Source organism: Pyrus communis, chromosome 17 (genome assembly GCF_963583255.1).
Source record: "Pyrus communis chromosome 17, drPyrComm1.1, whole genome shotgun sequence".
Lineage (NCBI taxonomy): Eukaryota > Viridiplantae > Streptophyta > Magnoliopsida > Rosales > Rosaceae > Pyrus > Pyrus communis.
The window spans coordinates 19,148,842-19,159,366 of NC_084819.1; the positions used below are offsets into that span (position 1 = coordinate 19,148,842).

At 36.1% G+C, this 10,525-nt stretch overlaps 1 protein-coding gene and 1 non-coding gene across 2 annotated transcripts; both read right to left on the bottom strand.

Annotated features, from left to right (window-relative positions):
• Positions 1-208: 208 nt before the first annotated feature.
• Positions 209-7,065, bottom strand: LOC137722805 (mitochondrial Rho GTPase 1-like). Its single transcript, XM_068461901.1, has 15 exons — positions 6,907-7,065; positions 6,356-6,578; positions 5,925-6,057; positions 5,501-5,650; positions 4,987-5,163; positions 4,557-4,808; positions 4,028-4,096; positions 3,742-3,797; positions 3,328-3,397; positions 2,873-3,084; positions 2,719-2,788; positions 2,362-2,474; positions 1,660-1,810; positions 958-1,144; positions 209-634 (listed from the first exon to the last, which is right to left on the bottom strand). Exons 2-15 carry the CDS (start codon positions 6,571-6,573, stop codon positions 561-563), a joined length of 1,932 nt encoding a protein of 643 aa, XP_068318002.1. The 5' UTR covers positions 6,574-6,578; positions 6,907-7,065; the 3' UTR covers positions 209-560.
• Positions 7,066-8,077: 1,012 nt separating this feature from the next.
• LOC137724017 (U4 spliceosomal RNA) lies at positions 8,078-8,222 on the bottom strand. Its single transcript, XR_011067140.1, has one exon. It is a non-coding gene; the product is annotated as a U4 spliceosomal RNA (small nuclear RNA).
• Positions 8,223-10,525: the final 2,303 nt, after the last annotated feature.

The window sequence follows — 10,525 nt, forward strand, 5'->3', positions numbered from 1 at the left end:
TTTAAAGGATTCAAAAAAAATAAGAATTATTATCTAATTTATTTGGCAAGGGGTTACCATAGTACACTGTACTGAGTTTAAATTAGAAGATTTTATTATTTTCCGAAGTTATTATTTCATACAGCATTGATTTATCCAAGTTTGAGAAGTGATTTCTGCGCATTCCGTTTCTTTCTGTACATACTCTAATTTATTTTTAGCTTTCAAATTGAATAAACTGACAATCAAAAGAGATAACATAAACCAACTAAAGAGCACAAAATGTTTTCAAATTTTTTCCCTTTACTCTCTCTTTCCTCTTGACACGACATTTTCTCCCTAACCTCAATATGAATCCTCTCTACACATTGTGACTAACAAGTTGTGGACCTTGCGCCAATCCCTTGGAACGCAAGCTAACAACAACCCAAACAATTCCCGACTGATCAAAAGAATAGCACTTGCTAGTTGTTAATTACAAGGGTTTAATCTCGAAATGAAAAATTACAAGAGTTTATGAAGCAGTAATGCAACTAGCGGTCGCAATGGATAAACTCAACGGGAACTTCATCCTTAATTGTTTAACCGGAGGCATTCCTCCTCACAGCATAGACTCGGTAAGCCGCCACTCCAACCATGGCCACTGCAGCTCCCACTGCGAAGAGAATACACAAACTACGTAAATCCCACAGCATAAATTATAATCAGTGAGAAAGGAAAGGCCCCCCTAACAAACTGACAGATGAAGCAAGCGTCTTTCGTTGTTTATTACTAAAATTTCATTTGAATACATGCATTTCTAACATAATCTGCTCTCCTAAAAGTGAGTACGTTAGCTTTAGACATGCATCCACCGGCATGGAACCCCAGATGTGCCATTAGGCCCACATATCCTTAGTAACTTCAGTTGGACATCAAGCAGGACGAGAACCGTATAAACTTATAAAGACACAATTAAAATTCAAAAGATCATCATACCTGAAATAAACATTAGAGATCGGTTAAGGATCTTATGGTATTGCTTGCGGGTCCTTCCAGCCTCAGTCTCAGGAATGCTCAGGTGAGGGTGCTCTGCGGCAGTTACAATTTTACGAAACACATTGTTGAAATCACCCAACTTTGCGCTGATAGGTATAGGAGCCTCTGTTCCCATATCCTGGCTAACCTGCATGAGTACATAAAAAAATATGTCAATTATTAGGTTAGATAAGAGAATGCACTGGCATCTCCAATTCGATTGGCCATCCAAAGAATGAATGCCAAGCTCAAAACAACCAGGACTACTTTCAAACACCACGCCCAATAACCCACACAAGCTTCACTTAACTCGGCCAAAGAAAGAAATGCTGTCAAAATTGTAAAATGCGTCTTGCATTGAATACCAACGAAATAAACTTCAAAAAGTTTTCAACTATTTTGGATAACCCCGCACAGGAAGAGAAAGAGAGAGAACAATTAAACCGTTTACACACCGAGCATACCACATATAAAGGGCAAGCATAAATGTAAAGGCACAACAATAATGATTACGTATTAGAATACAGAAAACAGTTGGTCCGCACCTTAAAAGTTCAAAATTGCACGAATAGTTGTAACCAGAACTCATAATTGACCAGGTAATCCACTTTACTTCCAAAAAGATAAGCAAGGAAAGAAAGGTCAATGCCTAAATAGACATACCCTCGTAGAATGTTGAATGGCCGATGGGAATGCAACCAGATCATCTTTAGCTGAAACAATGAGGCAAGGTACCTCAAAGCCAGTAGTCTCACCATGACTAGCAACTTCTACCAGCAACTCAGTTGCTCTCTTCCAGGATGACTCATCAGAACTAACAAGGAAAAAGACACCAACTATTAAAGAGGTATAAATAACAGTAAAATATTACGTAAAGAAATGTATTCATGTCAAAGTAATGCTCAGAGTCAACCTAAAATTGATTGTCAACTACAGGCAGCAGCTAAAGAGAAAGGTAAATAAACATGTCCGTGTAATATTCCCAAATATAAGTCACTGTCAACAATCTACTTTTCTGTTTTTATGCTTGTTGACAACAAGGCGCTTTTGCCATCCTGGAAACAGAAACGTATATGAATATCTATAAACTTGGATCTTTTTCCATTTCACATGTTTATGTCTAACGATAAATTTTCCAGCAATTTAAATATCAGAAGTTTACCGTTTGTATTATAGATTATGGCTTCACAAATAAAAACCAAATAGGAAAAGACAAATCCCATGAAATTTTCAAATCAGGAAACAGAAACTTGGACCTTACAAAGGAGAAGAGAAACGACGACCCAAATTGTACTAGCATGGTAGATAACAGAAGAGTAACATGATTTAACAAATATTAAACACCCATTTTAGGGTTCTGCTTACCTGTCGTGAACAAACACAGCTATGTCACATGCAGCCAAAGCCTCTTTATTTCTGAGAAATTTCTCAACTCCATCTTCAGGAATTTCTCTCATTACTAGGGTTTTCTTGGGTCCCTGTGTATATACTAAAAAGTCAGACAAACCACTGAAAGGACTAATAATAGACCTCACACAAAATTTAGCTCATCAGTCAAACTATAGTTGAAAGTATACAGAATTACTTAGTAGTAAAAATTTGGGGTAAATAGCATGCATTTAACAAAATTTGGCGATGAGGTAATACTTCAATAACCTAGCCAGTGTAAGTTTATTCCATGTAATTGTCAAGACACAAGGCGCTTCATGTAGTATTACTTACCCCAGGTTGATCAACAACACTAACCGCATAACGCTCCTCAGTGGTTGGATTATAAGTTTCAGCAAATGGCCTGCAGTTCCAGTTATTGTAAATAAATGTTGCATAATTTAATTCACAAAATCAAAGTCAACCGGAGAAACCATCGGAATCAGACCTTCCAAGAAAAGAATCCAATAATGCAGACTTCCCAGCCTTCTTTGGACCAAAGACAAAGCATTGGAAAACATTTCTTTCCGATTGCTGCTTCTTGCGATCTACACGCTTCTTCCTAGTCACACGGATTGCGGATGAAACCTCACCAGGATAACCAATGTATATCAGATTCTCCATCGTAGAAGCTGGGTTTAGGAGTGTCATGAGGGCCCACTGAAAATATGCATATTTGTCATAAAGTTAGTTGCGCACATAAAAGAAAAACAACTGTTTGTAATGCATGTAATAAAGTGCCAACATGACTCTGAATGTCTATGCAAGTAAAAATCCATACAAACATATAAATTGAGAGTTGAATCACAAATATTTAATGCGAATCAAGAACAATGAGCATAATCCTCCCCTGCCCCAACACAGAGAGAGAGAGAGAGAGAGAGAGAAATAGGCATATATTACCTGTGACAAAAATCCATCAAGTGATAACCCTCCAAATGCAGCATCCTTAGATGGAAATTCACTAAACGGGCTGAAATTTCAAATGCCAAAAATCAAAACATGCCAAGTTCTTCAAAGCTAGCGATTATAATGAACTAGATTGAGAAAGTTGATAATATTACAAGCTCTGAACATCATTATGAACTATGAAGCTTCTACTGACCAAACTTTTAACTGAAAACCAACATTTAGGTAAACTTTTGAGTTTCTATTTTCTAATATCATGAGCTTTAACGCTCTTACATCAGAACTACATATGAACAAAAACCATGGGAAACACAACTGCAAATATTATCTCTCATGGTAAAGAAACAAACTAGTTGCAATGAACTAAAAAAAATGGAAACAGAAAAAATTCTAATAAATAAAAATTACCTTGCTGGAGCAGTAGAAAATAGTTCTTCAAGTTCACGTGGTCGGAGGGCCCCATCCTGGTGAAAAGAACATATAAGTTCATGATTATAAGAACTAGGAGAACAACTAAGGCACCTAAGAGGTTGTAAGGTTAGGTCACGGTGAAGATCTTCTTCTTTTTTTTTTTTCAGAGACTTTTATAAAAAGTGAATCACAACGAAGATCCTTGATGACACAAAATATTGAAAACTAATCAACAATGTAATAGAGAATGTAGCATTTAAGAAGGATGAGTACTAATACATACACCATCACCGTCAAACAAGTCAAAGTTAGCCTTCAGAAACTCAATTGCCTCATTTGTCAGCTCCACACTCTGCCCACATGACAACCAAGCACATCAACATGAAACATCTACAGAAAATCTAAAAGGAAACTAAAAACTTGTACCACATACTTAGAACAATGGATATAATTCACAAAATAATCTCACAAAGATCACTTTAAGTAGCATGATTATGGAAAATCAAATATAGGGCTCAGTGTTGACACGAGCATAGGTAGATAACAGCAGGAAGCTAGCTCTGGGCCTCCAACTTGATTCAAAATGGTCGTTATAAGGTACTTAGTAAATAGGACTCTAGCACTTGAATAATCAATTTTTACCAAAATAAAGAAATGAGTTGTAAAATGAACACGAATGAGTTACAAAACTTTGGAAAATGATTACTCAAAACTCAATGAATGTTTTACTTCACTTCAATATCAGCCAGTAATAAAACCATCTCATCACTGATTGCAGCACAGAATCGAAACCATAACTCAATTGATGTTACCTGATCAGGACTTCGTTTAGGGAGAGATGGGATTAATTCATCTGCAAGCCTTATATCATTATTGTATCCAAACTTCCTCAGGACAGTCCACGTTGTCTCTAGACGTCCCTTCTCTATGAATAGTGCATGAAGAAAAAGAAACCCTGTCAATGTAAGCCCATGTTCATTGACTCCTTCTGGTAATTTTTCTTGCACGACCCTCTTAACACCCACAATTTCAGAAGGTTGTAATGGAGCATTGAAACATTTAACCTGTTCAGAATAAGCATTGAATTGTTCATGAATCTCGAGAATAAATTACCATGAGTTCCGCTTATGAGATTCAAAAATATAGCTATAAGATCATATCAAATAATCACATAGAACACTAGGACTTTGGAACAAAAGTTAAGAATATAAGCAGAATACTACAAACTAGAAAAAAGAGAACCTGGAAATCATTCAGCTCTGCATCACTGAGGGCACCATCCCTATCATGATCACAAAGAATGAATATCCGCTTCAAGGCTCGCACACATTGGTCCTTCAAAGTCTGTGTTTCCTGATCGAATAATGGGCCCGTTGGATGAAGCACAGCTTTTTGTGCATAGTAAAAAACCTCCGGAATCTGCAAACAGAAAGATATTGATTGTATGGAGTCCAAGAATTAGTGTCCATGCCAAAATAACAACACTACTTGCAACAAAAAGCCACCAATTGAATTATTGTTTTGGTCAACAAAGTCATACATTGAATTCAGGATATACTAAAGATGGCATTAGGTTCTTGTAGCCATTTTAACTGACATTTTAGACTTTTAGTGAATGTTGCAGACAGGTAGTTCATAGATGCGTGGAAAGTATGAAGAAATGCAACACATCATATGGTGCACGTTAAATTCACAAAAAGTTGATATACTAACCAACAAAAGGAAACTTGAAAAGATAGGAGTCATTACTGCATACCTGAATATGTTTATATGCTGAACATTCGATGCAAGTTTCAATCTCCCGAAACTGTTGCATTATTGGTGACATCACTTGTTCGAGGCTCACCTGTTGGTTCTCATCTCTCAAATCTAGCTTACAACCCACCACTATAACAGGTACCTTTACCTGCTCATTAAATTAATAAATTTCACATTTTCCCATCATAAGTACATGCTACAAGACAAGTGTTGCTCCATTAGCCTCCATATCAAACAACTTTTCAAACAGATCATCGAACCACTGAAATTATTAGGCTTCATTTTCACAACGAATATTATACTGTCAAGATTAAGGTTTCCTTTCATCAGGTTTTTTTTTTTTCTTGTTTTTGTCCAAAAAAGGCGCGTGTTAAACTTTTGGAGATGAATGGGTGCAGTGAGGAAAAGAAGCAACCACACACCTCTAGTTGACGAAGTTTTGGAAGCCAAAATGTACTCAATCGATCAAGTGTCTGAGGCTGATTACATGCATAAGTAAGCACAACTGCATCAGCCCGTTTCAACTCTTCAGCAACTTTATTAGTATCCTCTGCTCTGATTGAGTAAACAGATAAAGCAATTCAACATCGTACTAAAGATATCAGCAGAAGAAAGACCGACCAATATGACATAACCCCTTATTTGTTCGGGCCGGAAAAAAATAGGAAACTTATGACGTAATTCACTTTTCCTTTCCAACCCGTTCTGGACAACCAAACAGACCTTCCGAAGACACCACAACCAAAACCATGTAAAAAGAAATCTTTAAACCCACATACAATGCAACATCTACATTTCAAACCGCATCAGCGAATAAACAGATCATTTCCTATGTCAACTACAGAATTCATACCGAGATGATGTGTCGATAATGGTGATGGGAACGCGTTCAGGGTAGAAATCTTCAGGCAGCCTTGTAGGGGGCAGCACCGGAGGCACATTTGCCGGGAAGTTCTCGGTGGCAGCAGTCACAATCAAGCTGGATTTCCCGGTGCCATGGTCTCCGGCCACAACAATTCGGACTGCGGTTTGGCCAACAGGGTGATCGTTTCCTGCTGGAACTTTGGCCATTGAAACTGCAGACCAAAACCCAAAACCGTAATCACTCAATAAAAACTATCAACAGATGTGGTAAAACCAGAAAATATTCTAACGATTAGTGGCAAACACAAATCAAACTTTTCCTTTCTTTCAATCAACCACAGATTCCATCAAGCTTTTAGCTTAAGCTAGCGACTGATGCAATGGCAAAACCGTAAATAACTTCGCTTTTCAGGCGCAGACACTTCAATCAATCGAGAAATACAAACACCAGTAGATTCGAAGAGCGTCGGCGTATTGATGAAGTGGAAGTGCACAGAGAGGGGTTGTGATGGAAGCGATGGCACGAAGATATTAAATTACCTAAGTAATGGGGATTAGGCTGGGGGCTTTGAGAACTCTTTCTTCGTCGGAGAAGATTCGATAAAACCCACCAGAGCCCTAGCTGATCGGCGGGGGCGGTGGCGGCGGCAGCTGTTGCTGTGGCTGCTTCGTGAGAGAGGAAGTGTGCGGAAGTTTCAAAGGAAGAAGTGCGTCTTCGCCATCGTATTTTTTTTATTTTTTTTTATTTTAGCGGCAGAGACACATAGGCCACGGTGGCTTATTAGTAATTATGCAAGCTGAGTTGCGTGCTGTGTGTGTCGTTTTTGCCAAGCAAACCTAGAAGTTTCGATATGGCGGTACGCATGTCCATATGTCGTTTCATCGAGTCATTTAATGGAGCTGACTGGTTCCCTAAACGAGCTTTGATTAACAATCGCGCCAAAATAATGAACATGTTGAAATGTTAATTAGTTGTTAGGTTTTTATATTCACCTCAACTGTGTCATAGCATTTACAATCATCAATCATCAACTAGCGGATTATATGATTTATGAAATATGATCTTAAAAGATAATCTCTTTTTAGTATTAACCAATCTTAAATCTAGTTTGTAAGCATTGTTTTAAGGCCGAGTTCTTCATGATATGTATTTGTAATGTCCTTTTCTTGATGAATGAAATATCTATTGTAATTAATATATAACATAGTGTGATTGTGTAAATTCTATGTAGATATAAATTAGGCTTTATTGGAGATCTATTTATTACTAAGGTTTTTAACACAAATGGTTCCTCAAATTTACCCTCATCATTAAAATGGTATCTGAAATTAAAAATTAATCAATGTAGTCCCTGAATATAGGTATCACAAATCAATATGGTCATTTTGTTACAATTATGTTAAAAATTCTATTAAACGTTGATGCGGCACATAAATGAGCCCCACAAGATTTATGGGTGTTTATCACAAATGATCCTGAAATTGACCCACACCATCAAGATGGTCCATAAAATTGACCCACACTATCAAGATGGTTCCTAAAATTGAAAATTAATGAATGTAATCCTTGAAAATAGGTGTTGCAAATCAGTATGATCATTCCATCATAATTTTGTTAAAAAGTATGTTATGTGTTGATGTTGATTTAATAATTAATTAAAAAATTTGTCTAAATACCTTTTTGCACAATATAATTTTTTTTCTTATAGTAGGACCTACTCCTAAAGATCCATTTCATAAATTCTCAATGACACAAGACTTAACTAAGGCCTAAGAGGAGGTTTAAAAATAATTTTCAACCAACAATAGATGCATTTCGGTTATAACCTCATTATCTCATGGCAGACCACCAGGAAAGCGCCGAACAAACTCTCCAAGATTAAGGTTGTGAGGATGTTAATCGCCTAAATGTAGACGTGTGTAAAGATGAGTGTATTGATATTTTTTTTAAAGAATAGACAGCGAAAGAGGTAGAGGAATGTGGACTGGGATCGGAGGTAATTGCATGACTGGGTTTTTGGGTTCACAACTTTTTATTAACTATTAAATTATTAAACCTATTTGTAATTTTTTAAATTTAATTAGACTTATGTGTTACATCAGCACATAACATAATTTTTGACAAAATTATGACGAAATTACTACATTGATTTGAAACACTTACTTGCGAGACTACGTTGATCGATTTTTAATTTCAAGTACCATTTTGATGTCGCAGGTCAATTTCAGGGACCATTTTGATGTCACGGGTCAATTTCAAGGACTATTTGTGAGAAGAAAAAAAAAACTTATAACAAAATTGTAACAAAAAGATCACATTGATTTGTGACATCTATTTTTAGGGACTACATTGATTGATTTTCAATTTCAATGACCATTTTGAAGGTAAAAATAAATTTCAGAGTTCATTTGTGATTAAAAAAAAAAAAAAACCTTATTACTATATAATAAAGACACTAAGTGTCAGGAATCACATATCAAAATTCCTTAAGCCTTTCTTCATATTTTCGCTACGCCCCATTTCTCTCTCTCTCTCTAAATTTAGGCGACAACAACCTCTTACTTTTCTTCAAAAAGTTTGTTGGTTTAAATTCTTACTCTACACCCATCTCTAGTTCTTATTTCTTAGACTACGTTTGGTATATGCGAGGGAAAAAGCTTGGTAATGGGAAGTTGTTGCCTTTTCCATGTTTGGTAAGTCTAGGCATGAAAAATAGTTTATTTTTTTGTTAAATGATAGATTTTGTTATATTAGATGTTAGAGCAATCTCAGGATATGTGACCGACTGGGAAGTTTCTCGTGAGTTCTCATAAACAAAACCGTGAGGGCATGGTCGGGGCTCAAAGTGAAAAATATCATGCTACGACAGAGCTGGTCTGGAATGTGACACCAACGAGATTTTGAACTCGCACATTCATGCAAGAATTCAGCCTCCCTCCTCCTTGGTATTCATTTTCCTTCCTCCAAAATAGGCATTGATTGTCAATTTTTATGACAAATATGTCTTCATTGACATTAAAAAAAAAAAAAAGGTAAACTAATAAAAATGACTTGAAAATTTTGAATTTTAATTAAAATGACAAAAATGTGTTGTAAGTGAATAGTATCAGGAGTGACTTTTTAGAGTAAAAATATCATTTTCGTTAAAAGTGAACAGTACTAGAAGTGTTTCGTTAAAACTTCCACAAAAAATGCCCATTTATGATATGTCCCCAAAAAGTAGTATTTTCTATCCATTTTCCCATCGTTACCAACCAAGAGACCTCCAAAGTACACATGGGAAATCATTTATTATGAATTCTTTTTCACGTACCAAACACAACCTTTTTATTACAATTCTAAAATTAAGAGAACAACTAATATGAAACGAATTTACTGTCATTATGACGTCACAACTCATATGACCCTTCCAAATTAGACCCATTATCTATTTAATCATTAAGACTCGTAAACAAATAGAAGTATTTTTTAAAGAATAAATATGTACATGTATAATATTACACTCCAAGTTCCAACACATTTTTCATTGAGAAGTGCTAATGGGACGCTTTCAAAAGTGACTCTCCATGAACTCTATCATCTTACAATTTATCATTGATTCACGTGCTAACATTATAAACTATTATGTAAAAAACATGAGGTGACAAAAAATTTATGGAGTGTTCCATATTGAGAGAGTATCCTTAGCATTCCTCATTTTCATTATATAACAACTCCAAATTCCTAGAAAATTAAAAAATGGGCACCCTTGGCATTAACGAAGTTCATATTAGGAGAGAGATTTTTTCATGTACCAGCCTGGAAAAAAAAAAAAAAAAAAAACACAAATCAGTACATCACGTGTTATTATAATATAAGTAGAAAATGCTCGTTATTGGAGTACATTGAAAAATCTCCACATATTAGGGGCATATTGGACATTTACGATGCTGTTATGGAAAGTGACATAAGTTGGTGAGAAATGTGGTTGTCAGCGTGGGAAAATACAGCCGATGGCGGACCACGACCAAGAAAAAACACGTTCACAACAACCAAAATTGTTCCAAATCCTAACTAAACGACACCGTATCGATCCACCTCTACGCTTCCGTCACTTCTCTTCCTACTCCTCCACATCGGAACCTACCATACTCAACACCTATATAAATATACACATAT

What these genes read in the sequence shown, in the direction of transcription:
- LOC137722805 (XM_068461901.1), bottom strand. Translation starts at nt 6,573, where the DNA reads ATGGCCAAAGTTCCAGCAGGAAACGATCACCCTGTTGGCCAAACCGCA. An exon ending in TTGATGGATTTTTGTCACAG is followed by an intron (nt 3,085 to 3,327) that starts GTAATATATGCC and finishes GCATATTTTCAG; the next exon opens with TGGGCCCTCATGACACTCCT. An exon ending in GTGTTGTTGATCAACCTGGG is followed by an intron (nt 2,475 to 2,718) that starts GTAAGTAATACT and finishes GTATATACACAG; the next exon opens with GGACCCAAGAAAACCCTAGT.